Raw genomic sequence first — 26296 nt, 5'->3', positions numbered from 1 at the left:
CTCAGTTTAGGTCTAATATTATTATTACCTTGAGTTTTAAATAAATAAATGAAATTCTGAGAAAAATTTAAACCTTATCAGAATGAGGGGGAAAAAAACCCAACCAATTTTACAATTACTTTTTTAGGGCGAATGAGAGCCTATACATTAAAAAAATATAGAATGACGTATTTATCAAATCAGCAGATTCCAACTACTGATACATAGCTGCAGAAGCTAATTGAAGTTCTGATTCAAAACCACATTGAAAAGCTAAAAATTTCCACAGAGAACCAGAATCTTTTCCTTCCTGTTCTAGTCTTCAATTTTCATGGTATTATTTATTCCTTGCTTTGTCATGGCACCCAAAGCAGTCAGGCACTAGCAAGCACTTCAGGGTGCAGGCGCTAGATAAGCTCCCAGTGTAAAGCTGGTGTCCATCTCCATAGAAGATAGTTTTTGTATTTATAGAATAAAGCCATCTTTTTATAATTAACAGACCAATGTGTAGCCAATCTGCTTGGCTCATGTAAGTCACTATCAGCACAAGTGTATAGAGAATAGGACCTGTATGTTTATCTATCTGCACTGTGTTCTCAGATGCAGGAGTATTTACCTCTCTCGTATGTTTTGATTTACCACACGGTGTGCATACTTGTTTGTGTTTGCCTATAGGCCTGCATTTGTAACTGTAGCTATGTAGAGTTAGACATTTGGGTCACATATTATATATTTGGACCCCATGAAAGAATTAATAAACATTTATCCAGCCATTACAGTTTTTAACAGAGTTTAATGGGCAGCTAGGCTGTTCAGATCTGTGGCTTGTAACCATCACCAGCTAGCTATATGGGTATTTTTGTGCAGTGCCACGCACAGTTATTACAAATAGTAAGTCACTAACCACCTATAACTCGTCTGTAACAAGGCTATAATACCCATGATGTAATATCTAAAGTGTCTGAATACTGATGCATAATTAATGTGGAACCTTGCAGTACTACATGGCCCATACATATGTGTACATTTGCATAGCTGTGCAAGTTTGTGAATGCAGATCTGCCCTGTTTCTAAAATGCACATCTGGTATCCACTCAATTAACTGCAGAGCTATGGCTTGCTGTGAGCCTTCAGCTACAGATTAATTCTAACCTTTTCTGTGAAACTGTGATGGCTGATAGAGTACACTGGACTTTTGGGTCCCTTTTTATGGCACCTGCATGAACACGGTCTCTGTCCATAGATGTCTGTAGTCTTTAAGTTTTACCTACTATGGCTGTGCAAGACAGCTAAGTTAAATTAACTGAATGTGTGAGATTGAACTAGTCTAGTTAAACTACATTACACCTCTGACTCCCTGGTTTAGAATTATAGCACCTTTAATTTAGTTTAGTTTAATTCACTTCGGAAATGAAGTAAACTAAATTCAATTTAGGACACTCAGATTTTGAATGAGCATCTGAACAGTATTTTAATGCTTTTAACAGTGCACATGAAAGTTAATTCAGATTTATTTTTTCACTTTCTCCTGTGTAAACATGCCTATTGCCTAACCCCTGCCAATGAAACCATCTCAGCTGAGACTCCTTCAACAACTCCAAATTGACAAACAGCCTCCCAAAAGCAGCAGTTTACATGATCCTCCCACATGCACAAGTGTTTCCTCATCCCTACATGCCTATGCTGGCAACTTCTCTCCCTGTGAGCTTTAGTAATCTCTAAGACTGGTATGTCCAGAGCTTGACACATGGAGACAGGCACTGACAGGGGTAAACATGGAAGTACAACATTTGTTTAGTGCTATCTGAAGACCTGAGTTACAGATATCTAATTATTCAAATTTTACAGTTTAAGCTTCTGCAGTAGAATACTCTATTGCAAATTACAAGATATTCTTCCTGAAAATCACTACATTCTAGAGATCTTTAGTGATTTTATCTAGTTACATTATTCCAAAATGGTCCCCTTAAGTACCTGTTCACCTAATGGATCAGAATCTGTAAACTATCTGTAAACTAGCATCTATTTAATTCTTTGATCTAACTTTAACAGAACAAGATCAGATGCTATCAGGATTCATAGGTAGGAATACAGAGGAACACAGGCAGTGGTTATTTGCAAAACTATACTACCTTTACATTTTTTTCTTTAATATATTGTAGTATAAGATGACAGGAGGTAGCATAAGATGGCCCAAAGATTCTCTCTTGCCAGATTTAAGGGGCAGGTGTAAAATCAATCATCAACTAAACAATCCTAGAAATTACACAGAACTGTGCATTTAATGCACAAATATGAATCTTTTATAAGTTTCACCATGGAAATTTTCATCACCTTGCTTAATTTTTAAAATGAAACTGTATATTTGATCAAAAGACTTCCTAGGAAGAAAATGTTGTCAGACATCTTATCACAATGTAAAAATGCCCTTGAAAATGTGCAATTTGAAACATCTCAACCTGCCCTAAGTCTTTCCTAAGTCAAATAAACTAACAAAAATTTGGGTTTGAGTTGCCATCCCTGGAGGTGTTTGAGTTGTCATCCCTGGAGGGGTTAAAGAAAAGACTGGATGGGGCACTTAGTGCCATGGTCTAGTTGATTGGACAGGGTTGGGTGATAGGTTGGACTGGATGATCGTGAAGGTCTCTTCGAACCTGGTTGATTGTAAGAAAAGGCAAAGAATGCCTCCTTAAATATCCCAAGCCACAAAGTACTATCTGATTGGATGGTAAAGCTATAATATGTGCTTGATTTTTTTAAGTTAGTGCTAATGAATAAATGTTGTCTGATGATTACTACTGTCTCAGATCTTGGGTAGAGAACTGGCAGTTTCACTGAACCAGTTATGACTGTAATATAATAAGGAGATGGTCCTGTGTATTAGTATGCTTGTGCAGAATGCATTTGAGTGTGTATGGGCATCTGTTTATGCGCAGCTAGCTAAAAAGATACCGCTGTAAGTAAAATCTACATTGCAGCAACACATCAGTTTGCATAACTTTTTGGTGTGGATATACAGAAGTGCAAGACTACACAGGTGTATCAGTGTGTGCTGGTGTATTTGCACAGTCATTGCATGTGTGTCAGTCTGCAGTTATGTTTCTACTTCTGGGTGTAACCTGGCAGTGGTGCTTTCTGAATAGCAATGAGCTCAGTAAAACCATGTATGTATTTGTATCTGTGTGTGCACCTATCTGCATATGGATGGGCTTACGTGGTGTCTGTGGAAGCATTTCTCCTTGTATGGTTCGTGCATCTCTTCTGTGAGATGGATGCCTTCTCAGTCTGATCTTTGTCACTGTGTGTGATATCACTACCCTGTAGGACTGCATCTTTCAGCTCTGAAAACACAAACCGGGCAAAGGAGACCTGGATCGTGATCCACCCACTCTGCTGATAGGCTCTGCTGATCAGACTCTTTTTTTCACATATTTTTTTGGTTTCTTTGATGTTTTAATTTTTTTCCACACATACTGTGGACGTAGGCTATCTGTTACTACATGGGCATATGTAATGCTGTACATGATGGACTCTGTTGCTTAGTCCCGACCTCGAGTCCTAACAGTATCTTCTGATGCTATGGCACTGCCTTACAGTAACATTTGCCTATGCACCTGCTGTCTTCATGGATTGGTGTTTAGGTGTCTATCTGTGTACTCAGTGGCTTTCTATTTGTAGTTTTGTTGAAGAGTTTATCTCCCCTATGCACATACCCAGCAGAGGGAGGTGGAAAGGAAGGAGTTATTAAATGCCAAGTGGATATGCAATAAATCCCATTGATTTTACAAATTCCAACTTGTCTTTAATCTCTTTCCATTCTTTATCCTGGGGGCACTGCAACAAAACCATATTTTAAATACCTTTTCTTTCCCTTCCCCCTCCTCCCACTCCCCAAAAAAGTGTCAATATTTTATTTGGATTTTTAACTTCGCTCCATAACAGTTGTTTGACCTCCTGACTCATGTGAGTCACATAAATTCTGGGACTTTATTCAGGAGCCATGTTCCTGCTATTGAATAAGCAATTTGGGAGGGTGAATTAATGACTTGTGCTGTTGCTGGAAAGTCCCTGAAGAAATATTAAAATTGCTTGCAGACTGAATCAATACTCACTGAACACCCAGCATGAGGACCTGGGCTTTTTAATGGCTACAAAGAGCGGCACTTGGCAGAGGAAGGGGAATTCCTGTACACAAAATGCGCACAGGCACACAGAGACGACAGCAGTCTTCCCCTAGCCTTGTTGGCTTTTTCAATAATGGCACATTCTTGTGCATGCAACCTGCTATGAGTTGATGCCTGCTGTGCCAAGGAAAGGACTTAGAGTCCAGTTCCCCTGTCTCACTCCCAAGAAGATCATGCAGGATTTGCAAAAGCCAGCTGTTCAGGCTGTGTGTCAAGTGCTTGGGTTAGCATGCTCTGGCGCAGTCTGCAAGGCACAAAGAAGGTCCATTATTTGTGGCGTTATGGGCATGTTTTATGTGGGCACTTTGCTTTTTTCCTCTCTGAAAGGGAAGGAGACTAGTGCCATGATAGATTCAGATCTGCTGCTGTTGTATGGGAAAAGGCTATTTTACAGAAGCATCTGTGAGATGATTTTGTCATTTTGTGGAACAGCATTTGCATCTGTCCAGTGTGGATGCGTTGTGCTTCTGATGTTCAGTAGGTTTTCCTTTCTTCTTTTGGCTGGTATTATGATGAATCTTGAAAGGCATGCATCCCTGCTTGTCTTAATATTTTTGGTCATTGAGCAATGATGCTACTTCAATGGGCCAGTTTATTTCAATGGTGGTGTGTGCAACCCTGTGTGGCCCTGGCTGCCCTGTGAGTTTGCCAGCCTAACTAGGACACGAATGTGCTCAGAGTGCTGCTTGCTGGGGCTTTTACTGTTTGTTACTTGCTAGGCTGACAACAGACAGATTTTGCCCATGCACTCAGTTTTCCTTCAAGCCCCTTCTGGCAAGGGTGGGTTTTGTCACCAGAGTTTTCAAGTCTCCTTTGAGAATGCAGCCCCGTGTTTTGCCATTGTAGTAGTGAATGGCTGTTTTGTATTCGCTTGTTGGGCAGCTGTTATTGTGTATTAACACTAGGGTGGGTGCGCTTTGTATGACCGCATGTCTGTCTCATTGATTCCATCAGTATTATTTTGTAATCGTGTGTCTCTGTGATTGAGTTAGTGTGCATTTCAGGGCTCCTGTGTATTGAATAATGATGTCAGGGATTGGGTTGTTTGACTGGGTAATGGCCTCTTTTCAGTGTTGTAAGTGAATGTGTCCTTCTCTTGTTTCCCTGTCTCGGCTGGGGCAGGATCGTTTACACTAGGTGATTCCTTAAGATGCTCACATGCACTAAAAGAGTATCCCTTCAGCTCCCGAGCAATCCTTGCCAGCAGGGTGTGCCGAGGGTGCACTGCTCACCTGTGTGTGACACACAGGGTTGTACATCTGGCTGACTCTCAGCTGTATGCTTCAAGGTCTGTGACCACTTACGTGGGAATAACTCTGTGTGGGTGTGTTTCAGCATGTTTCTAAGGCTGTTAATATGTTTACTTGTATATTCACCTTCTGGTGCACGCAAGGGTTTTGGTAAGACTTTTCAGTTATGGTTTTGGACAAGTCTCTATATCATAAATGTCTTCATGAATATATGCAAGACTCTATTGTGCAGTTTCAAATAGATTTGACCGAGTCTGTGAAGGCATCTATAAATGACTACATACACCTACACTTGCCTTTGCGAGACTCTTCTTCTGTGACTTTCTGTATTAATACATAGAAGGACATCCATGTCAGGTAGCAGATGCCTCTGATGTGTGCTTGACTGCCTGGCAATGTTCTCATGTCTGACCTGGCCTGGGTGTCTCATGTATATCAGAAAGAATGGGATTCTATGTCAGCAGCATTTAGCAGTAAATATATGTGTTGAGAAATTTTTAAAGTACAGTGAATTCTTGGGTTTGTGCAACATCTTCCAACTTAGGTGAATATGGTGTGCTAATGCCCTAAGCAAGTGTAGCCACATTTGGTCCCTTGGAAATGAATGAGAGAGTTCAGTTATTTTTCAGCTGATGATTACATGTCATTGCTGCGTGGATTTATTTGCTCTGCATGGGTAACATGCCTGGCATTGGGCCTGTTCTGTGCATCCTCAGCCATCAGGATTTGGCCCAGCAGCAGCCACACCCAAAGTCTACAAAAAAGGCTTTGAAAGATCCAGAAAACTTCCAGAGAGAGCTCTCAGCAGTGCCTTCTCACCAAAATACCCCATTAGGGAAAGACCCATTACCCCTCCCAGTCTGGCCATCTATGTGGCTGGGATTTTGCAAGCCAGTGAGTTTACCTTATATTTTTCAGTGAAGTTGCAAGCAGGTAACTCCTTACTCCTCCTTGCATTATCTTAAGCCTTGTTGCTTCCCCTACCTCCTGGTTTGTGCTCTCCCACTCTTTTTCCCCCTTTCTCATCTATATTCCTGCCTGCATTTGACCTTGAACAGGCCATATCATCCTTAGCCCACCCACTGCTTTACCAGCTCCCACCCCTCACACTGGGGTAGTAGCATCAGAGTAATAGGGGGAGGGGGAAAATGAGGGAGAGTGGGGGGAGAGAGGGAGAGAGAGACCTGTTTGAAAATAATTGGAGGCTGTTAAACAGAGGAGCCCAGCATATCACTCTAGTAATGGAAATAAATTCCATTGTATTTGCATTTTAATTTTCCACATAAACAAAGGCCTGGAGTGTGCTGGCTTCGCCAGAATCACCGGCCAGAATTTAATTAGAAATGAAAAGTTTATAGGGTCCTCTTTAATGCGATTAATGCACAGTTAACATTTATCACATACATATGCTGGAATCGCCTTTTTTAAGCAACCACCGGCCATGAAATGAATTTCTTTTCAACTTTTTTAACGTGCATGAGGAAGGCTGTCTCTGGTGAGGCGGTCCAGTGAGCACACTCCTGACAGCTTGGTAAACTGCAGCCCACAGAGGCTTAGTAGCCCCCATCCTCACTGAGGAAAGTTCAAGGTGGCTTAGAGGGAAGCATGGTCTAGTGGTTAAAGCCTGAGGTTGGGAGTCGGGGGATCTGGGTTGTATTCCCAACTCTGCCACATGCTTACTGCATGACTGACTTGCTCTCAGCATCTGTTTCTCTGGGTGTTAAAAATAAAAGAGAAATCAGCTGGAAGAAGATATCTCAGCCCCAGACCCCTCTGTGCCTCAGGCTCTCCAGAAAATTGCCCAGCCCTGTTCTATGAGATCTAGATTGGATCCTGCACTGTGGTGACTTCTCAGCTTGTCTTCCCATGCCCAAGTATCCCTACACCAGCCACAGGGACAGGGCAGCACCCACAGTGCTTGCCTGATGCAAGAGGCTGGGCCTCCTGAACTTCCTTTGCACTGCCCCAGCCAGGCGTTGCTGAGCCCTGTGCTTTAGGTTTGCACAGATCTCACGTTGCTTGCATGAGATAGACATCTTCCTGCCAAGGAGCATGAGCCAGGCATGGAATAAACTCCACCTGTGCGGCATGGGAGCCCTGGCATCCCTGCTGTGAAGAGACCTGTATTCACTGCTGAGGTAGCTCAATGTTTCTTAAGGGGATTCTCTGGTGCTGTTTTGGTAAAAAAAAAAGCTAAAAATAACTTGTGAGATACCAGGACCATCTAGCCTGAACGTCAGATCCTAACACAAACCTAATCAGGAGCAGCTACCAGCCATCCTTGTGGGAGGAGTAGTATACCCCCCCCTCACCCTGAGAGGCCCTGAGGGGTTGCCCTGTAAGCACTTATAAAAATCTTTGCACTTGTCTGCAGGAGGACACCAGGAAAAACAAGTCTAAATCCAGACAAATTATCAATATCCTTCCCTTGCAGAGCACAACACCAAGATAAAAGGTCAAAGGTGAACACCCCCCCTGTGAGACTGAACCCCTGCCAGAGCCAGGAGGGCATCAGGCTTGTCACCTCCCTGCCTCCTCCTGGCTCCTAGAGGGGACTGTATCTCCTGTAGTGTCCCCTTTGTCCCTTCCTTATGCCCCCTTCCCTGCTCTGGCTGTGTGACAGATTGAGCCTACAGCACCCTCCCCACCCCCACTACTCCCACCCTTCCTTTCCAGGCTTGCAGACAAGCAGAGTAAATAAACCAGGCCCATGGACACAGAGCGTTAGCGTGTTAGGGACACAGCAGGGGAAGGAGGAACATGAAACCTCTATTGATCCCTTGAGGAATGATGTCCCTTCCTTATCTTATCAGATTCTCTTCACTCTTCAATTATAGTCTGTTGAAATTGGCCTCTTAACCCAAACAAGATAACCTGGGTAATGAGGAGAAGAGTGTGAGGGGAGGGGAGAGAAAAGAAGAGGAGAGTCTAGTGCATTAAATTATGACTATCATTAGAGATATCTCCTTCAGCGTAACCCCTTCTGCCACCACTATTCCCAGGTATCCCCTTCTTGCATCCTGATCAGATAAACTAGCACACATTCACTGCCTGACAGATATATCATGCCATATATATTCCTCATTCTCAGTTGCATTTGGTACTCCCAGCAGACAGTGTCCTGCTTGTACATAGCATCTCTGTGCATATATGTGCCTGCCCTGCCATACGCCTTCTGTGCTCACACATCTCAGCAGATGCCACTCTGTTGTACATGCACTCACACATTTGTGCTACTGATGCTGCCAATCTCACCAGCTGCATTCTCTTCAGCACTTTGGTGATATGGCTGCTGTATCACCTTATCCCCAGGTCTACCCAAATGAGCTGCTGATGAAGATGAGTGCTGCTAGGATCTCTGCCACACATCTGTTCAGAGTTCATGCAGACACAGTTCACAGCTGCCTTGCCATTAGGAATCAGTCACAATGAATCCTGTGGAGAGCCCCACAAAACTAGAGAGGCTCCTCAAGATGTGTATCGCTGGGCTTTTGCTTGCCCCTATAACTTGCTGCATGTAACTACAGAGTTATGACATTGTTTCCATGGATAAGACTATTAGTTTTTTCACAGGCCAGTAATATCTATTGGCTATAAGTCTGTGCTCCCTGCTGGACATGTTACCCTGGTGATATCCTCACACTCCTCCTTGTACACATGTCATGGGGTACAGTGCATGTCTCACCCAAATACCCATTACAGGGAAGATTATCTGGTGGAACAATAGAAACTCGGTGGGCTATCTGCACAAATGCACACAGGTTTCCATGCTCAAATTACTTCACTGTGCACTGAATGATCCAGGACCACATTCAAACATTGCAGAAGGTACTTTCATTTTGGAAAGGCAGTGCTCTAAGTGATACAAAGGCTGGCACCCTCCTCTTGCAATCTTCTAAAGACCGTTCCCCAGGATCACATTATCCTGGGCCTTTCACTGTGCAAGGGGCATCTCCATGTATGCACATCCACCTGAAATGGGCCGCATTTTCTCCCATTTCATCTCTCCCAGACCACCAGCTCTGCCAATTTTGCCTGCTGGGCACCAAAAGTCTTAGGGAGGGGCACCCATAGGCATGTGTTTTTCTTTAAATATTGGCAGGCAACAAGCAGCCATGTAATCCACAAAACTGGAGTCACAGGATTCATCTTTTTACAAATGCTCTCCCTGCCCTCCTGCTTGTGCACCTGCCCCCATCCTGACTGCCATTGTATGCAAAAACCCACACAAGTAGACTGAAATAATTAAAGTCACATAAGGGAGTTGGATGTCAGTACTAAGTGACCCTCTGCATCTTGTTTGGCACAGTAGCCAAGACTGCCTTCTGTAAGGCCACAGAAGATCTGATTTTGACACTGTCTGAGTCAGATCTGCCTTAGCCTTTCACTCCATCCTTAACTGTAGCCTTTTCCTCCCTCAAGCCTACTCAGCTGTGCTCTCCATCCACTCTGGTAGCATCCTGTTGTGGTTGTCTGTTTGCCAGAGGCAGCACCACAACAATGTGTCTTTAAAACAATTGTTTAAAATCATTAACTTTCTTTTTAGTTTGTTCCACAGGGTGAGGGATAAGACACCACACATTTGCCACTCTGCCTCTACTTGCCCACTCTTGGACCATTTGAACATAGCACATCCCAGAAATACACTTCCCTTATGCACTCAGCATGCAAACATGATCTCCCTTTCTTCAGAAATATTTTTTTTCTTCTACATCTTCTCTCTTCCAGGTTTATTTTATAAATATGTGTATATTTTTTTGTATATATGATTTATATATTAATTTGTAAATTTTCAAGTTAAAAAGTCTACATTTAAACAGCTAAGAAAGGGTCTACATTTAGACAAATATAGTTGCAGCCACTACTGCATAGCTTCATTGTGTTGTGGCCTTTCTTTTCAAAGGCAGATGACCAAAATTTTTTTGTGAAAGAATTTTTAGAGAAACATGAGAGTGTTGAAAGGCAATAGTCCCTTTTTAAGAAGTGCCCAAATGTTAGTGACCAAAGACTTTATCATAGTTTTAAAGTGAGAGATTGAAAATTGGCAGTGTGGTAAAGAGGTTGCCCTCTTATTACAGCTCAGCCTGAAGAAAACAAGGTCTAGTTCCAGGAATCAAAGGGCTGTGATATTAAGCTTCCCTGACCAAAGAAATAGATGCTATTATTGTTGCCAGAACCGTCCAAACTGCCCTGAAACTAGAGGCGGTGCAGGGCATCCTGTCTGACAGATATGTTCAGGTTTCTTTTGTGACTTTGTCACCTGGCTGCAGTCTCTGCTTTTCCTTTTATAAATTAACTAATAGATATCAATGTGCCTTACAAAGCATGGGTACCACTTCTCTCAGCTGAAATATAGTGATGGGCAGTTTGAGCAAGGCTGATGACTATTGGTGCAATCTGCTTCCCAGCCAGCACAAATGTTCAACCCTGTGCCTTGGACCCTTCAGAGAGGTGAAGATGCTCACCTTGGAAGTAGGAGGAACTGTCCAAAATTAAGTCAAAGAAATAAAAACTAAATTTGCCTTCAGGAGGGGACAAATAATAGTGGAAAACTCCAGCATATCTCTGTGTGTCTGTGTGTCTCTCTCTCTGTGTGTGTGTGTGTGTGTGTGTGTGTGTGTGTGTGTAAATTGGGGCAGTTGCTAGAAGCTTGGGGAGCAACATAGTGGGCAGAATCTAGGAACTGCAGGAACTGCAGAGGTAGGAGATGACACCAGCAAGAAATGTCCTGTTTCTATTTTTCACACAGGCAGAGACAAGCCACCAGAATCTCCCTTCCAGATTTAATAGTGGGGTTTGGGTAAATATTTTGTGCATAGTGTTTTCTGGGAATCCTGTCTGTGAGCTTATAGTCCTTTAGCTCAGGCTTTTGGCACATCACTCTTCCTCCTCTATGTCAAAACTAGTACACACATAAGTACCAAGCCAGACAGAGGACGCAGGAATATCTTTCCTCAACCACATCAGACTCCCACATATGCTTTCTTTAGCCTACCAGCATTTTGTGTCACTATCTATGTGCCTGCCCAGAAATACGTTCTCTGCCCTACACCATACACCCATATATAGCATCCAACCAGTGGGTGTGTTTCCTCAAAGGTACCTGCACTGCACTCAGTCCCTGTATAGATGTCCTAGAAAAAAAATAGTATAACTCTGCTTTTTCCTTCCTCATACCCACCTCTTATCACATCAACCTTTCAAATTTGCCTATAATATATATATAAAAATACCCTTTATGCTCCTTCTGTCTCATCACTTCACAATATCTATATGCACAAATATATTCTGTCACAAACCACTTTGTGCATACATCCTGTCATTCTTCACACCCCAACCACAGCTATTCCTCTCCTGTGGCTCCAGGATTGAACTATTGTGTTGTCCATTTCCCAGCGACAAAGAGTCTAGTTACAACGTTATTGATTGGTTTTCATGCAGACATATGGATCTGCCTTTGGTCTCCCTACCAAAATCCACCTCTGTATGGGTTGATTGTCACTGCTCCAGGGATAAGATTTCACCAGGAGACCACCCTCCATGCAAACATTCTTCACCCAGGCCACGGATGGTAATAAATGGAGTCAGGCTGAGCCATAATAAAAGCAATTGAGTGGGTTACCTGTGCAGACATGAGATTTATACCTCCTCATATTTGATGTGATTGTTTTATTGAGTTCTCAGTGCAGTTAGGATGCCATTTATTTATTTATTTATATGCCTACTTATCGTGGAAGAGGGGGGAGGCTGTCACAGTCCAGCTAGTGTTTGGCCTCTGTCTTGTCAGAGGTGGACCTGAAGAAGAGGGCTCCCCAGTTTTGCTTTGCCTTTTACATACACTTGGGCTTGGTGGATGAGCCCTGGCCAAATATCTCATTTCCAATAACAGATAAAGATGTTTGTTTCAGGCTCCCTGAAACCTTGAGGACTATCTGAATTATGATCCTAGCAAAAGTTAAGGGAATGGTGTGAAGAAAGATGTGTATGTACTAATTTTCTAAAAGAACTCTCAAAAGATATTCCTGTTTATGCTGTGCCTGTTTTGGACAATGGGCTGTGATCTATGCACAGAGCCTCTTTATGCTACTGAAATAGAAATTGTAAGCACTTGCATTGCTTCTGACTCTGTCATCACTTGTGAGCACTGAGAAATATTAGCAGGTGCAAATTGATTGGAAATGAATATTTGTAAGTGCACTCTGAGGAGTTTGGAAACCAAGCGATTAGATTTGTGATTTTCAGCTGGGTAGATAGCCATATAAGTACTACAAAATCAGCTCTCAGTTACTGGCACTAGAGAAAATTGGAGGCTAGTGCTGAATATCATATTGTCTAGTATTTCATCACAAACCTAACGGTGTTTGCCCTGGGTTTTCCAGCTCCTCCAGTCAAGTGATATCATGAGAATTTCCGTCCTCATTTAATAAAGCACGTTTCCCTTGCTTGTGGAAGCTTGGAAAAGGGGCCTTTGGCTCTTTGAAGACTCAAAGGACTGTATTGTTAAGGTATTTTTAAAGTTGCTTAATGGGAGTCAGATATCTAAATCCCTTTAAAAATTCAGGGTCAAAAAGAGAAAACAAATGAAAACAACCCCATGTCATATTACAAGTACTCATGATTTTTATGCCAATTGCATGATTTAGGCTCTACCTTGGCATTGTTAAGCAGTTGGGGCTGGTAAATATGGCCATGCATGTTTAGGCTCCAATAGATTAATTGGGTCTGCAGTGGGAAAACCCTCACTCACATTAGCTTTCTGTGTAAAGAATTATTGTTTTGGAGAAAAACTCGAACATTTCTGATCCTTTCATGAGTAGAGAGCCATCTACACACAGATGGGATTTCCTAAAGCCATAGTTAGCTGCATGGTTGTCAGACCAATGACAAATGATTTTGGAAGTCTCTACTTTTACAAACACCCTCCTCAAAAATAGGTTCCCTAAATGTTTTGCTGATTGTAAGTAGAGAACCTAAACTCCCTTTTAATTGCAACATGCCTTAATTAAAGGCCATGGAATCTAAGTGAAGCTCAGCCTTGTTCAGCTGTTTTGAAGTCATATCTTTTTATTCAAGCAATGGGGAAATCTTGTGTTTGAAAGGGCTTTAGGGTCAGAGACAGATTTTTTTTGATATTTGGTATACAGCTGAAAACATTACTTTGTTTTGTATGCATCGTGTCATCATATCATAAATGGTCCAGCTGCCCTGCTAGAGCATTATCTATCTCTTTAGCCAACGCAAGATTATTTCTTATTATATGTTTGCTTGATATTAATGCCATCTAGTTATGTATATTACAAGAAATCAGGGATTCCTATGGGATGCAATTCCACCACTTAATGGACCTCCCTATCAGGAGATACCTTCTGCTACCATTTAAATGTTTCTTTTCTTATTTCTCTCCCTTCATTCCTGGCTATATTGCTTTGTTTAAACATGAATAATTCCTTTCCAGTTGGAAGGACTGTGCCCTTCAGATCACTATATTGTTCTCACCACTTTGTCATTGCTTGGCCAAGACATTTATATTTTGTCCTCTTTTCTCCCAAAGTCAAATGAGTTTTTTCACATAATAGTGATTCTGGTAAATGGAGTTTAGCTCTGTAAGACTCACTCACCCAGCACTGAAATGCAGCTACCTCTATGGCAGAATGTAGCAATCATTCCCTAGATGCAAAAGCTTTAAAATGTTTAACTTCCAACAAAAAAAAAAAAAAAAAAATCAAGATTGCTGTACATCTACACAAGAAGAAAGAGATGGGATTTTTAGGTAATAAAGGGATCAGTGTGGTTCCGTACTTGGGGTTTCACAGAATGGGGATCTCAAAACTTCCCAGGCACAACTAATTTTACTTGGTAAGCTGCCTCTGTTGAGCTAATATCTTTGCAATATGAAAACTAGAAAAAATGTGGGTAGCATATTGTGGTTCTCACCATACAACCTTCCAGTGGCCAGATATGAGGAATAAGACAAAGAGAAATGCTATGAGCATTCATTTACTCTTTCAGCTGCAGTAACATTGTCTGTAACCTCTGCTTTATGAGCCTGTCCTTTATTTGCAGTGATAAAAAGAAGATAATGCCAGGTTTGTGTCTGATGGAAAAGAATCTGAATTTAAAGGAGCATATCACCCGTAATGAAACCCTGTGTGACCTGACTGCTTTCTTTGCTCAGCTGAAAGCACCTGGCAGTAGAAGTCTTCTACCTTGAGAGCATAGCCTGTTGTAGGAAAATGCATTGGAACAGTAGACTTGGCATCGACTGAGGGAGAGGATCCCTGCTAGGATACAGAGTTTCTTCACTGAGCACTAAGAAGTGACAGGTTATGAGACCTGGTAATCTCCGTTGGATGCTGTCAGACAAAACTTGTCCCATACTGGCACTTCACTCCTGCATTGCACCAACAAGGGAGATGTTAGCTAGTGCTTGGACTCAGTGATCTTAAGGTCTCTTCCAGCCAGGTGAATCTACAATTCTGCGAACACATTGTCAGTCAGAGGCTAATCCAGTCTACTCAGCCAGTCTGACTTCGGACAGGGTGTCCTGTGGGGAAATTCTCAACAAAAGCCAGTGAGAGTGATTCAGAAAGCTCCATTTGTCTAACACTGATTTCTTCTGCCTATGACACAGCCCCTGCCCTAGTACGCCTGCCTTTTGTCATTCTCAATTGCTTGTCTTGAGACATCACATTTACCTCGATCAAGATTCTGTTCAGTTCTATCTCTCCTGCATGGGCTAAAGCCTCAGTTGATGTAAAACAGCCTGACTCAAGTTTTGAACAACCTTTTCTTATGTGTTGAACTCTCTGGCCATAATAAGACCACTCCACATAAGAAGTCCGTGTGACTTACCCAAGATCATCTAGAAAGTTAATGGCAGAACTCATAAGAAAAATACGATTTTTAATACACCAGTCTCTGTTCTAAACTACAGGCCTGTCCACGTGCACTGAAATTGACAACATGCTCAATAATATTTCGGTGTACAAGATATTTCGCCGGTCATTTTAGCATGAATCAATGTCTCTGTCTTTCAATATGTACTTTTAAAAAGTACAGTGTTATTGCACACTTTAAATAAGAATCATTTTCCCATATAACCAATTGGGAAACCAAGTGCTTAACACTGGAAATTGACATTAAGAGAAGAATAAAAAAACCATCTAACAACTTGACTGAGGTAATACATCTGAACTCTGTTCCCTGCCATGGGGTGTCAGCTAGATCCACTCTCAGGAACTCAGGGTCCAAAGTGTATCTGGAAGGCTCACTGAACTTTGTAACACCTTGGTTTCAGCTCTACTTAGGTAAAGAGTAGCATGGAGTCCCTAGTACTGAACGCAGCCAGAAGAGAGCTGGGATAGACAGATAAATATAGGGGATGTTTTGTCATTCTGGATCTGTAAGGAATTGATTAATTTAAAAGAAGCAGGAAATAATGCTTAAACTGCAATGTCCATTGCATCACTTGCTACATAATCATGAACATATTTCCGTGTTGCGAACCATCCTGTTCCTATTAAAGGGCACTAATTCAAAAGATTTTTCTGGAGTGATTGTTATCTCATGAAACGTGCATTCTTAGACTAACTGTATGTGCCACAAAGCAAAGAAAAAGTTCTCAGCAGTGTCTGCTTCCAAGCTCATACAGTTGAAATACTTTGACCTGGAGTGGCCAGAGATAAGTCATTTATAGACATGCAGTATGCAGTAGATGGAAAAGTTTGGGCCTGGCAGGGTGCTCAAGAAGCAAGGTGCTTGAGTGATTTAAAGTAAGAATTAGTTGCTTACCAGAGAACTAAGAGCCTCTGTTACTTGTGATGTGTGTGTGTGTTTACACATATGTATGTGTGTATATATATGTATGTATATATTGTGCATGTGTACCTATACATACGCAATGGGTTCATACTCTATAGTGCCTAATACATGAAGAGGGAACAGGGAAGCTCCTGCTGCAGAGGTAACTGCTCTGCTTGATCCTTTCACTTCTGTTGCACTTTGCTTATTAACTAGTATACTCTCTAGGCTTTTCTGCTATTATTAAAGGAAAACTACCACAGAACAGAAGTTCTTAATTTTTTCCTGAATCTTGACATAGTAGTTAATTCATATTTTTTACCAGAGTTTGTATCTAGCCTTTATCTGCCCAAGTTTGGTATGAACAAGTTTCTGATAAATCTCAATACTAAACTGCATCCCAGTATAATCGCAGATACATCCTGATTTCAGTACTCTCTGGATACTGACAGATCAGTGCAATGCAGGAATACAGAATTTATGTATCTAAAAAAAAAAAAAACAAGCAAAGGAAAATAGATGTTTAAAATATTTTAGGGAGACTTTGAAAATGGAACTGAAATTGAGTTGTTTTACAGTCTCTCACCCTAAAAAACTTCGTTAATGTTAGACTAATCCTTGGAAAGAAAGAAAATAGAATTTAATTAATGAATTTTCAGAAAATCTTATAATAACCAAAAGGAAACTTTTTACCATATACAAGGAGGTCTCCATTTTGAAGTACAGTGTTCACAATCTATTTAGGGACATAAGTAAATTCTGTTTCTGTAAATGTGTTGTTTATAGTCTCAAAATGTTACACCAGTCATGGATGTAGCTCTAACAGTTCTGGACACTGGGCCAGTGCAGATTTTGCTTTGTGAAGTTCATATTTTGTAAAACTAAGAAGACAGATATTTCTAGGATTTTTTTTTTTTTAAATTTCCATCTATCTGAAGCTGCTCAGAGACTCAGACTGTTAGATTAACTCCAACTGGTGATCACAACACAGATGAGGGATGGGCTTTTACAAAGGATTGGCCAAATTCTATATGTGTATTTTGACAATGAGAGAGACAAAAATGTGTATTTTGATTGTGAACTTAGTGCCTTATTTTGATGAGTTTTGTGAGCTGGAGGCACAAAAGTCCTGGAGTCATGAAGCTTACGCTACTCTCCATGTCACCGGGATTGGGCTCTTATATGCTTGCTATTTCGCTGCATTTTTTCCCCGTTTCGCTGTGCTGTTCTTGCTTAGCACAGACTTGTAAATTTTGTGACCTATGCTGTGATGGGCGCAGATGTGAATCTTGGTAAGTCTCATACAAAGGTGAACAGTGGGAAGTTGGGACTGAATTTTTAGAAGTATTAGGGAAAAACTTAATCATACAGAGTCAAAATGCTCTTGTGCCTTGGTGGATACACACTCAAATGTCATCACAGTATGAATCAAACATAGTGGGTCACAGCTGAGCCCCTTTAATATAATAGTGCATTGCAGCTACTAAGTACTTGTCCTTCTCAGAGCATTTTTACAAGCACAAGTCTAACCGACTGACTTATTTCTGAGATGGTTCAGTTTTCATTTCCAAGGTGGGGAAACTGAGGTACAAAACACGTAAATCCCTGCCACAAACTAGTAGCAAAGGTAGAAGCACAACCTGGCTCTTAGAACTTCTGCCTGGGACATTGCAACCCAGGGATGAGACATTGAGTCCTGCAGGCACAAGGATGAGTAACATATGGAAAATAACGTCCCTTGTGCTGACTGAAGTACACATATGTGTGTCGGGTCCATACATGCGATTCCTCTGAAGAGCCCAGAGCCATTCCTCTGGACTTCTGTACCACCAGCTTAATTCCTCCCAGGAATAGCTGGCTGTCCTTCCACAGCTGCCTTTGTAAGGTGTCTGAATGTCAAACTGTTATTATTTCAATACCTGACTGAGAGAGTAACAGAGACCTGGAGGTTTTTTAGGAGGGTGTATAATTAGCCGATCAGTATTATGTTACCCTGTTCATAACTTAATAACCATTTTAATACAGATGGCACACACAGGGATAATTTCCTAGGGTAGCCTAGCAGTATATTACAGAGACAGTGTGTCTGAGGGAATCTTTCTTTGCCAAGGTACATTCCACCAGCTAATTCTACCTGCTGTTTTCAAGATGATTTGGGATAATTCCATATCATTTGCAAAATATTAAAACCCATTTATATAGGATGGCAGATTTAGAAATACACAGTCTGAAATATTAGACATATTTTGATAAATCTGCCATGAAAAGTGCAAGTCAAAAAAACACCGCCATGTTTTCCCTGATATTTATTTTTTGTTTCCCTTACTATAAATACACTGGGTTGAAAAAAAAATCAGAATGAACTTGTAATACATCAAAAAGGCAAATATACTGACTTGTGTGTTTGTTACCTATGTAGACACAACAAAAGCCTGTACGTATATATACTATAGACATTTAGTTGTGTGGGGAGCACTGAATGTTTGGGATTGTGTGGGAAACGTACCATATTCTTAATCCGTCCGTGAGGTATTTCATGCCTATGTAGGTACCTGTGTTACTGTTTCTGGGGGTTGCGTTTCTGTGGGCATTGTCATAGTACCTTTACATACATTACACTGCATAATTACTTTTACTGTGCGCTAAGAGTGTTGTGTGCTGCCAAAGTGTGAAGCCCTGATGTATGTTGCATTTGAACATTCAAACATGGGAACAGGCTGAATGCTCTGCAGTGTTACCATTTGATTACATCTACCGCTGGCTTCTTTTCTCCTGCATCGATTCTTTCTTTCTTTCTTTTCTTTTCTTCCCTTCTCCCCCACCTCCCGGACGATTATTTTTGTCACCTCAAACTTGAAACCAGATCTGAGTCCCTCCACCAATAAAAGTCGCACCCTTAGAAGCCTGGGGCGGAAATGGGGGACATTCGTTCGCTGGCGTGAACTGGTCCCGGTGCTCTGCAGCCAAAGCAGGGTCAGCGCAGGGGCCTCAGTGAGTAGCGCTGCCCAGCCAGGGAAGGCACCGCCTTACAAATTCAGCCGTTCCCTTGGGCTAGCGATGAGGAGTGAACCGGGGGAGTGGGTGCAAAGGAAGCCTTTCTCCAGCGCACAGCTGCTGGAGGCTGCAAGCCCGGCTTGGCAAAGGGAGCAGTAGCTTCTCGGCTCAGAGCCTTCATATCCTGCCAAGGTTGGCGGTCATTTACACCTCGGGAGAGGTGTTGGAGGGACTGGGGAAAACCTGGCTTCGTCGCCTGTAATCCCGCCGGCCCGAACACTCACCAAACCTTGCCACTCATCTGACCCTGCAGCAGCGCTGCCCGCCCCAGGCCGAGTGGCCGGCACAGGCTGCAGCCCCGCAGCGTACGGCAGCGACCCTCGGGGCAGATCTACTCCTTGCCCCGGGGTGGGTGGGCAGCCGGCTCCGGCCCCACTGCCAGGGCCTGAGCTCGGAGGTCAGGGCGGGTGCAGGGAGCGCCGACTGGGCTGGGAGCGAGGGCTGGCGGTCCGCGCGCAGGGGTCCGGCTGTGGGTGGATGGCTGGAGCGGGCTGGGTCTAACCCGACCGAGGGAGGATCGGGATGGCCGCGCTGTTGAGAGGGTTTTATGGGGCCGTAAAGAGGCGACTGGGCCGCGAGCAGTGCCGCGGCGCTGCTCTTACCTGTTTATGGAGGAGACGCTGGGAACTGTGTCATTGTCGCAGATGCCCTCGGCCAGTAGCCTGTCGCGGATCTCCCAGGCGAACATCGTCGGGTTTTGTCTTTTGTACTCGGCGATTTTATCCACTACTTTTGGGGTCGCCACTTTGGGTTTGGAGCCGCCGATAACGCCGGGCTTGATGCTCCCAGTCTCGTAATACCTGCACAAAGGACTCTCATTGACATGCCGCGCCCAGAGCAGTCCCTCCATACCCGACCTCCCGGTGCCCGGCTGCCGCTTGGGACGCCTCTCGGCCCCTGGCCCCGCATCCCACCTCAGCTGCGGCCTGCCTGTGTGCGAGCTCGGGCCGCGGCAGCTCGGGCCCTGCATGGCGCAGCTTCGCAGGACGCCGGCCCGGCCGGGGCTGGGGCAGCCCCTTCTCCCCAAGGCTCGGTCCCCTTCTCCTTCCCCACCCCACCTTTTCTTTTCTTTCTTTCTTTCTTTCTTTCTTTCTTTCTTTCTTTCTTTCTTTCTTTCTTTCTTTCTTTCTTTCTTTCTTTCTTTCTTTCTTTCTTTCTTTCTTTCTTTCTTTCTTTCTTTCTTTCTTTCTTTCTTTCTTTCTTTCTTTCTTTCTTTCTTTCTTTCTTTCTTTCTTTTTTTTTTTTTTTTTTTTTTTTTTTTTTTTTTTAAATGTGTGAGAAGCGAGGGGCACTATGCTGCTGCCCCCTTCCCCCGCCTTATACTAATACATTCGGTTCAGCCCCGGTGATCGGGAAACAAAAACAAATCCTTGCCTCGATGTGGCCGGCCAGGCAGTCGGGGAGAGGGCGCACGGAGCGGGCAGTGCCAGACTCACCCACAGCGACCCCAGCCCGGGAGTGCTGGCAGGGCTGGGGGCGCGGGAGCTCGGCTCATTTACTCCGGGTCCCTCGGCAGCGGGTGCTCATTGCGGGCAGCTCCAGCCCCTCTCCCCGATGGCCATCAGACCCGTCCCTCGCAGAGGGCACGGCAGCAGGCATACCGCATGCACAAGGCGCTCCGGGCCTGAGGGCCCCGAGCCCCCCCCCGGCTTGCGTCTGGAGGTTGACATCACATTTCGCGGCGATCGGTTACCTCGGGCATGTGTTTATTTATTTATTTGCCCTGTTGTTTGCTTATTTACTAAAGCCGCTCACGATTGTTGAGGGTTGTGGTGGTGGGTTTTGTTGATTTTGGTGGTTCTCTCTCTCTCTCTCTCGTTCTTTCGGGTTTTCTCCGCCCGTCCCTTCTCTTTCCTGCCCGCCCACTCCTCGCAAATTGTTTGTCTTCCCAGGAGTTTCCAAACATCACGAGGAGGGGGGAATAGAATAGAAGGGTGGCAGCACGTCCTCGCCGGCTGGAGGCGGGGGCCCTGCTCAACCGCGGGCTCCCGCGGCGCAGAGGTGCCGGGGCCGTTCGAGGGGGTGGCGGGGAAAGCCCGGAGTCGCGGGAAGGGCGGAAGGTCACCCCGGCTCGGGTAAGAGATGCTCAGTTACTATCCCAGGGAAAGGGAAGGAGCTACCTCTTTCCTTACCTGCCCAGGATCTTGCTGACACAACCGTGGCTGACCCGCAGCTGCCTGGAAATGTCACAGGGTCGCACCCCTTGGTGAGCCAGCTCCACTATCCTTTGTCTCACCACGTCAGGTAGGGGCCTGCCGTTCACAAACACCCCCCCGAGCTGGTTCACACCCCCGTGCCCTGCTGGGGAAAGAGAAATAAAAAAAAAAAAAAAACCAAACACAACAACCCACGCACACAAGAAACACACCGTTAGTTGTGGATTCTTTGCCATTCGTACTGGAAAATCTCCAGTGACTACAGACGGATGGAGATGATGTTAGGAGGTCAAGGGGGGGGGGGGGGGGACGACAAAACGTTGGAGGAGAGAGAGAGAAGAGTAAAAGGGAGAAAGAGAGAAAGGAAGATTAAAAAACATCGAGAGAGACAAGACAGAGAAGGAAAGGAAAGGAAAGGAAAGGAAAGGAAAGGAAAGGAAAGGAAAGGAAAGGAAAGGAAAGGAAAGGAAAGGAAAGGAAAGGAAAGGAAAGGAAAGGAAAGGAAAGGAAAGGGAAAGGAAAGAAAAGAAAAGAAAAGAAAAGAAAAGAAAAGAAAAGAAAAGAAAAGAAAAGAAAAGAAAAGAAAAGAAAAGAAAAGAAAAGAAAAGAAAAGAAAAGAAAAGAAAAGAAAACCACGAGAAAGGGTAAAAGAAGAAAGAGAGAGAAAGAAGACAGGAGGAAATAAGTGAAGGAAAAAGAAGACAGAGGAATTTTCCCGACGGGGCTAGCCGACACTGTCCCCCAGTGCCGCATCCCCGCGCGGGGTCTTTAGCACTTCTCTCCCCACGGCCCGGGACGCCAAAGTGGCGACTCGTCAAGGCCAGGATGGAGGCAAGTCCCCGCGCCATCTCCTCTCCCAGGAGTTGGGGAGAGATGCCTTTCCAGACTCCGGGGGTCAGGGGCTTAGCCGCTCCGGATGAACCCTGCCGCAGTGCCCCTTCTCTCTTCTCTTGGGTTTTCTACCTCGCCTTCAATTTTCTTCCCACGATTTTCTATCTCATTGTCAATTACAGTTACTCGAGAACCCCGCCCTCCTTCACCCGTGGTGTATGCCCCATGCAACGGATTCTCTCCCTTTATTTTCGATTGGGAGTTGAAAGGACTCAGAGAGGGGAGGAAATTTAGAGAGTAGAAAGAGAAAAAAAAACCCCAACAACCCTGTGTGTTCTGCAGCCAGTGTTCATTTACAGAAAGACACTCTCCTCAGTTTTCAATCTTCAAAGCAAAAATTCTCTAGTTAAAAAAAAAAAACAACCAACTATATATCTGTCAGACTCACATGATTCCGTCTATTTTTTATTATTTTTCCCCTACAGATCTAACTTAGAAAGAATTTAGAATGCTCCATTTTCCTCCGTTCCCCTCTTTCCAGGCAACTCCTGTGCTCTCAGATAGGACTGCTAAGGTTGTCTTTTTCCGATGGGTCTTTCTGCATTTGGAGAAATAACTGGGGGAAGGAAAATCAGTATGCACCTGCTAAGCGTGGGCAGGAAGAACGGAGTGACGGGAATAAAGGGACATCTCTGATTTGGGAACTAAGGCAGTGGCGAGCCTCTGGCATCTGGGATTTCCGCGCTGGAGCAGTTGGGCTGCGCCCGGCCGTGCGGGAAGATGCGCGCTGCCGGCCAGTGATGCCTACGTGTCTCTATCTCCAGAACATCCAGCTGATATAGCTGTGGAGTTCACTCTGTATTAAAGCTTTCCTTTCACACAGTCATAACCTTCTGTATCTTCTTCGCCAGGAGATCTTAGTTCGTTTTGCAGTTTTCTGAAAAATGATCTGTTTGTATTTTCGCTGAGGTTTTTTTTCCCTCCCCTGCTTCTGACACTGACTTATTGGCTCTGAACTTAGTGGAAACTCTCATTGCCCTGCGATCGATCCAAGTCTTTTCGTACAAATAGAGTTTTTTCCATCTCCCCCACCCCGTCAGTAACACCTCTACGCGTCCCCTCCCAGCCAACTCGGCCAGGGCGCCGACTGGCTTCCCCATCCCTTCCCCGATGAGCCAGGGCTGTTTGTGGCATTCTTTTGTTAGTCTTTCTTGAAACATGTTTAGGGGTTCAGAGAGGGAGGGTAATACTTAACTCCCTTCACTAAAACTTGTAGGTATATGTTGCTGTGTGTTTTCTTCATCTGCTCAGAACCCCTTCTGCACATGTTGCCTCTAAAGTTACAGGACAGCAATTTCTGCGGCAACTCCAATTATAAATAATTCAAAGCACCTTTTATAACTCGCATTACAATGTATTAAAAGGCAACAGATGCAAAAAAGATTAAAAATTAATAATTCAAATTGTTTCAGCCGGGGTATTTTTCTCACGAGTTTGTTTTGCTCTGTCCCGTGGTTTTCTAAGGTTATTTCAGAGCAGTACGTGTGTTTATCTGCTTATAAGTGCCATCCTCTGTTTATACATCCATCAGTAGTACGGCTTTGCTACCGACTGCACTTGGCTGTCCCTGCGTCAGGAGCCTGCGCCCATTCCCGTTGTAATTACTTAGTAATATCTGGGTCTGAAACTATGGAAATACATTTTATGGGGCAACACAAATATTGAGGGGGGCGGGGGTGGGGGTGGTGTGTGGTTTTGTTTGTTTCTTTATGTATTGGATTGGCGGTGGTTTTGTTTGTTAATTTCGAATTGGAAGCCAAAAATGTTTACGAATCTCACTGGCGTTTTTAAAACAACGCGATGCCTCCTTCGGCTGCAACGTGTTCCAGATTGTACCGGAGACAGAACTGCTGCAGCCGCCTCTGGAAGCAGGTCGCGCTGCCGAACAGTGAAAATAGTGTCTAACGCGCAGATTGTTGTCTGCTAAATGTCTTCCAAAATTAAATTCAAATTAAATCCAAAATTAAATTTTAAGTAATGTATCCTGGAAATCATGAATTTGGAAACAGGAAGACCTACATCTACGTTTGGGGATCTGATCGTTGGTTTCTGTCTGCGGCTTTATTCTCACGGCAAAATCAGGGTGTTTAAACTTCAATCATTTCCATTTTATATCTTTTTGGTTTGGTTTTATGCAGCGGGCAGGGCGTGTCTTCAAAAGTTTCGGTGTCAGAAGTTACAAATTGCTCTTAATTATTCATTTCCTGACTCAAGATGCTCTCAATCTCGGCTTTCTATTTGTATTTTATTTCTTTTGATTTAAATCACGGAATTCTTTTTCCTCCGTGCGGTGAAATTAAAATCCCTGAAGATTCCTTGTTACAGTCTCTGGTAAAGGGGTCTTTTCGCTTTCCTTCAACACGCTCTTATAGAAGGGTTATTTTAAGTGAAAATGTATCAATAATGCACCTTCCTCTGTGTTGGGAATGCATTTAAAATGCACACTGGAGATCTAGTAAATAAACCAGGAAATTCCTGGGAGCCTCCGAAGCTGCCAAATCTCCCAGCCATATAATTGTCCTATTTTCCCCGCAGTCCAGCCTTTCGCCAAACCAAACCAAAGCACAGGAGAGCCACCGACCAACCCGCCATTAATTTGAAACTGGCGTCTCTCCTTTCTGCCACTGAAATCCGAAATCAAAGCAGACAGCATCACATAGGGAAGAGGGGGGGAAATGCGGGTTCAGAGTCACGCAAGGTTGTGAGAAGCACTGACTCGGTGGGGCAGGGACGGTGAGAGGGTCCAGCCCGGGAGCTGACATGAGTCGGAATAAACTCGTGTTGTATGATGGGCAGTGGGGAAAGTGCCTTTGAGAAGAGGTCTGCTTCGGGCGGTGTTTCATTTCTCACACACAGAGCACGCAGCACAGACACAGTCGCATACAGCCCACTGCTCCCCGGCTGTGGGTCCTGGCCCCCGCCCCACTGCCGGCACAGAGCTATGTTCCCACTGGGCCCGGGGCTGCCCGGGACCCTCACTGTGCCGCTGGGGCCGGCCATGTACCCGTCCTGCCTCCTGGACACCACTCTGAGCCTTGTTTTGGCTAGGGGAGGAGAGGCCGGCAGAGAAAGGATTGACCTAGAGGTGGATCAGGTGAGGGAGAATGTTTGGGGAAGGAGGAATGGAGGGATGAGAAAGAGGAAGAGAAGCGGAAGGAGCCGGGCTCCAGTACTCACGGTGCATTGCTGAGAAGGGATCTGCCTTGCAGTGCATATCCATGGGGAGGCAAAGGAAGGGGAAGAAATCGGCTGAAGCCGCCGTGTCGCCTCTAAGACTCAACTTCAAGACTCAGGGGAGAAAAATAAAATAACAAAAAAACCCCAAACCAACAAACAAAAAAACAAACAAACAAAACCAAACCAAAACGAAACAAACCAACCAAACAAAACCCCAAAACAGCAACCAAACCGAAACAAGAGGGGGGGTAAAAGAAGGAGGGGGGAACCAAACCAAACCAAACAAAAAAAAACCAAAACAAAAAAAACCCCCAACCAACCACAACAAAACAACAAAACCCCACACGCGCACACACAGGCACACAAAAATGAAAAAAAAAAAAAAAAGAAAGAAAGAAAAGGAAAAAACCTCCCAACACCCCAAAAAAAAAAACCCAAAACAACAACACACAAGGAGAGGAAAGGAGAAGAGTGGCGGGGTGCGCTGGCCCTCCTGCCCGGCCGAGCAGGAAGCGAAGTACTTTCCGGGGGGCTGGAGGGCTGCACCGGCTCTGGGGGCCGGGACGGCGGGGCCGATGGAGTCAGCAGAGTCCGTGGGAGCGAGGGGCTGGCGGCGCTGGGGGGCAAATGGGTGTCATGGCTAGGAGGGCTCAGAGCATCCCCGGCGGCGAGGAGGGGGGTGCCGGAGCAAGGTGCGGCCGGCGGCCCGGCGGCGGAAGGCTTTCTCCTCCTCCTCCTTTCGCGGTCCGGGGCTAGTTCATTTAAGTTCAAAGCAGAGTAGCAATTCCCGGGAAAGCTGCGAGCG

General features: G+C 44.3%; 1 protein-coding gene across 4 annotated transcripts in view; it reads right to left on the bottom strand.

The window, feature by feature from the left end:
- The window catches only part of PAX2 (paired box 2), an 86974-nt gene extending 61240 nt beyond the window's left edge, over positions 1-25734 (bottom strand). For all 4 annotated transcript variants that reach the window (XM_064144827.1, XM_064144826.1, XM_064144829.1 and 1 more), the window contains exons 1-3: positions 25492-25734; positions 21400-21565; positions 19870-20067 (exon numbers count right to left, since the gene is read on the bottom strand). In XM_064144827.1, the coding sequence (XP_064000897.1) occupies positions 19870-20067; positions 21400-21565; positions 25492-25534 (407 nt within the window). In that variant the 5' untranslated portion in view covers positions 25535-25734. The remainder of the gene's footprint in view (positions 1-19869; positions 20068-21399; positions 21566-25491) is intronic.
- Between the last annotated feature and the right edge of the window lie 562 nt (positions 25735-26296).

The sequence above is a fragment of the Pogoniulus pusillus genome, chromosome 6, assembly GCF_015220805.1.
Source record: "Pogoniulus pusillus isolate bPogPus1 chromosome 6, bPogPus1.pri, whole genome shotgun sequence".
Classification (NCBI taxonomy): Eukaryota; Metazoa; Chordata; class Aves; order Piciformes; family Lybiidae; genus Pogoniulus; species Pogoniulus pusillus.
The sequence above is the reverse complement of the archived record's forward strand: the minus strand, read 5'-3'. Positions and strand labels throughout refer to the sequence as shown.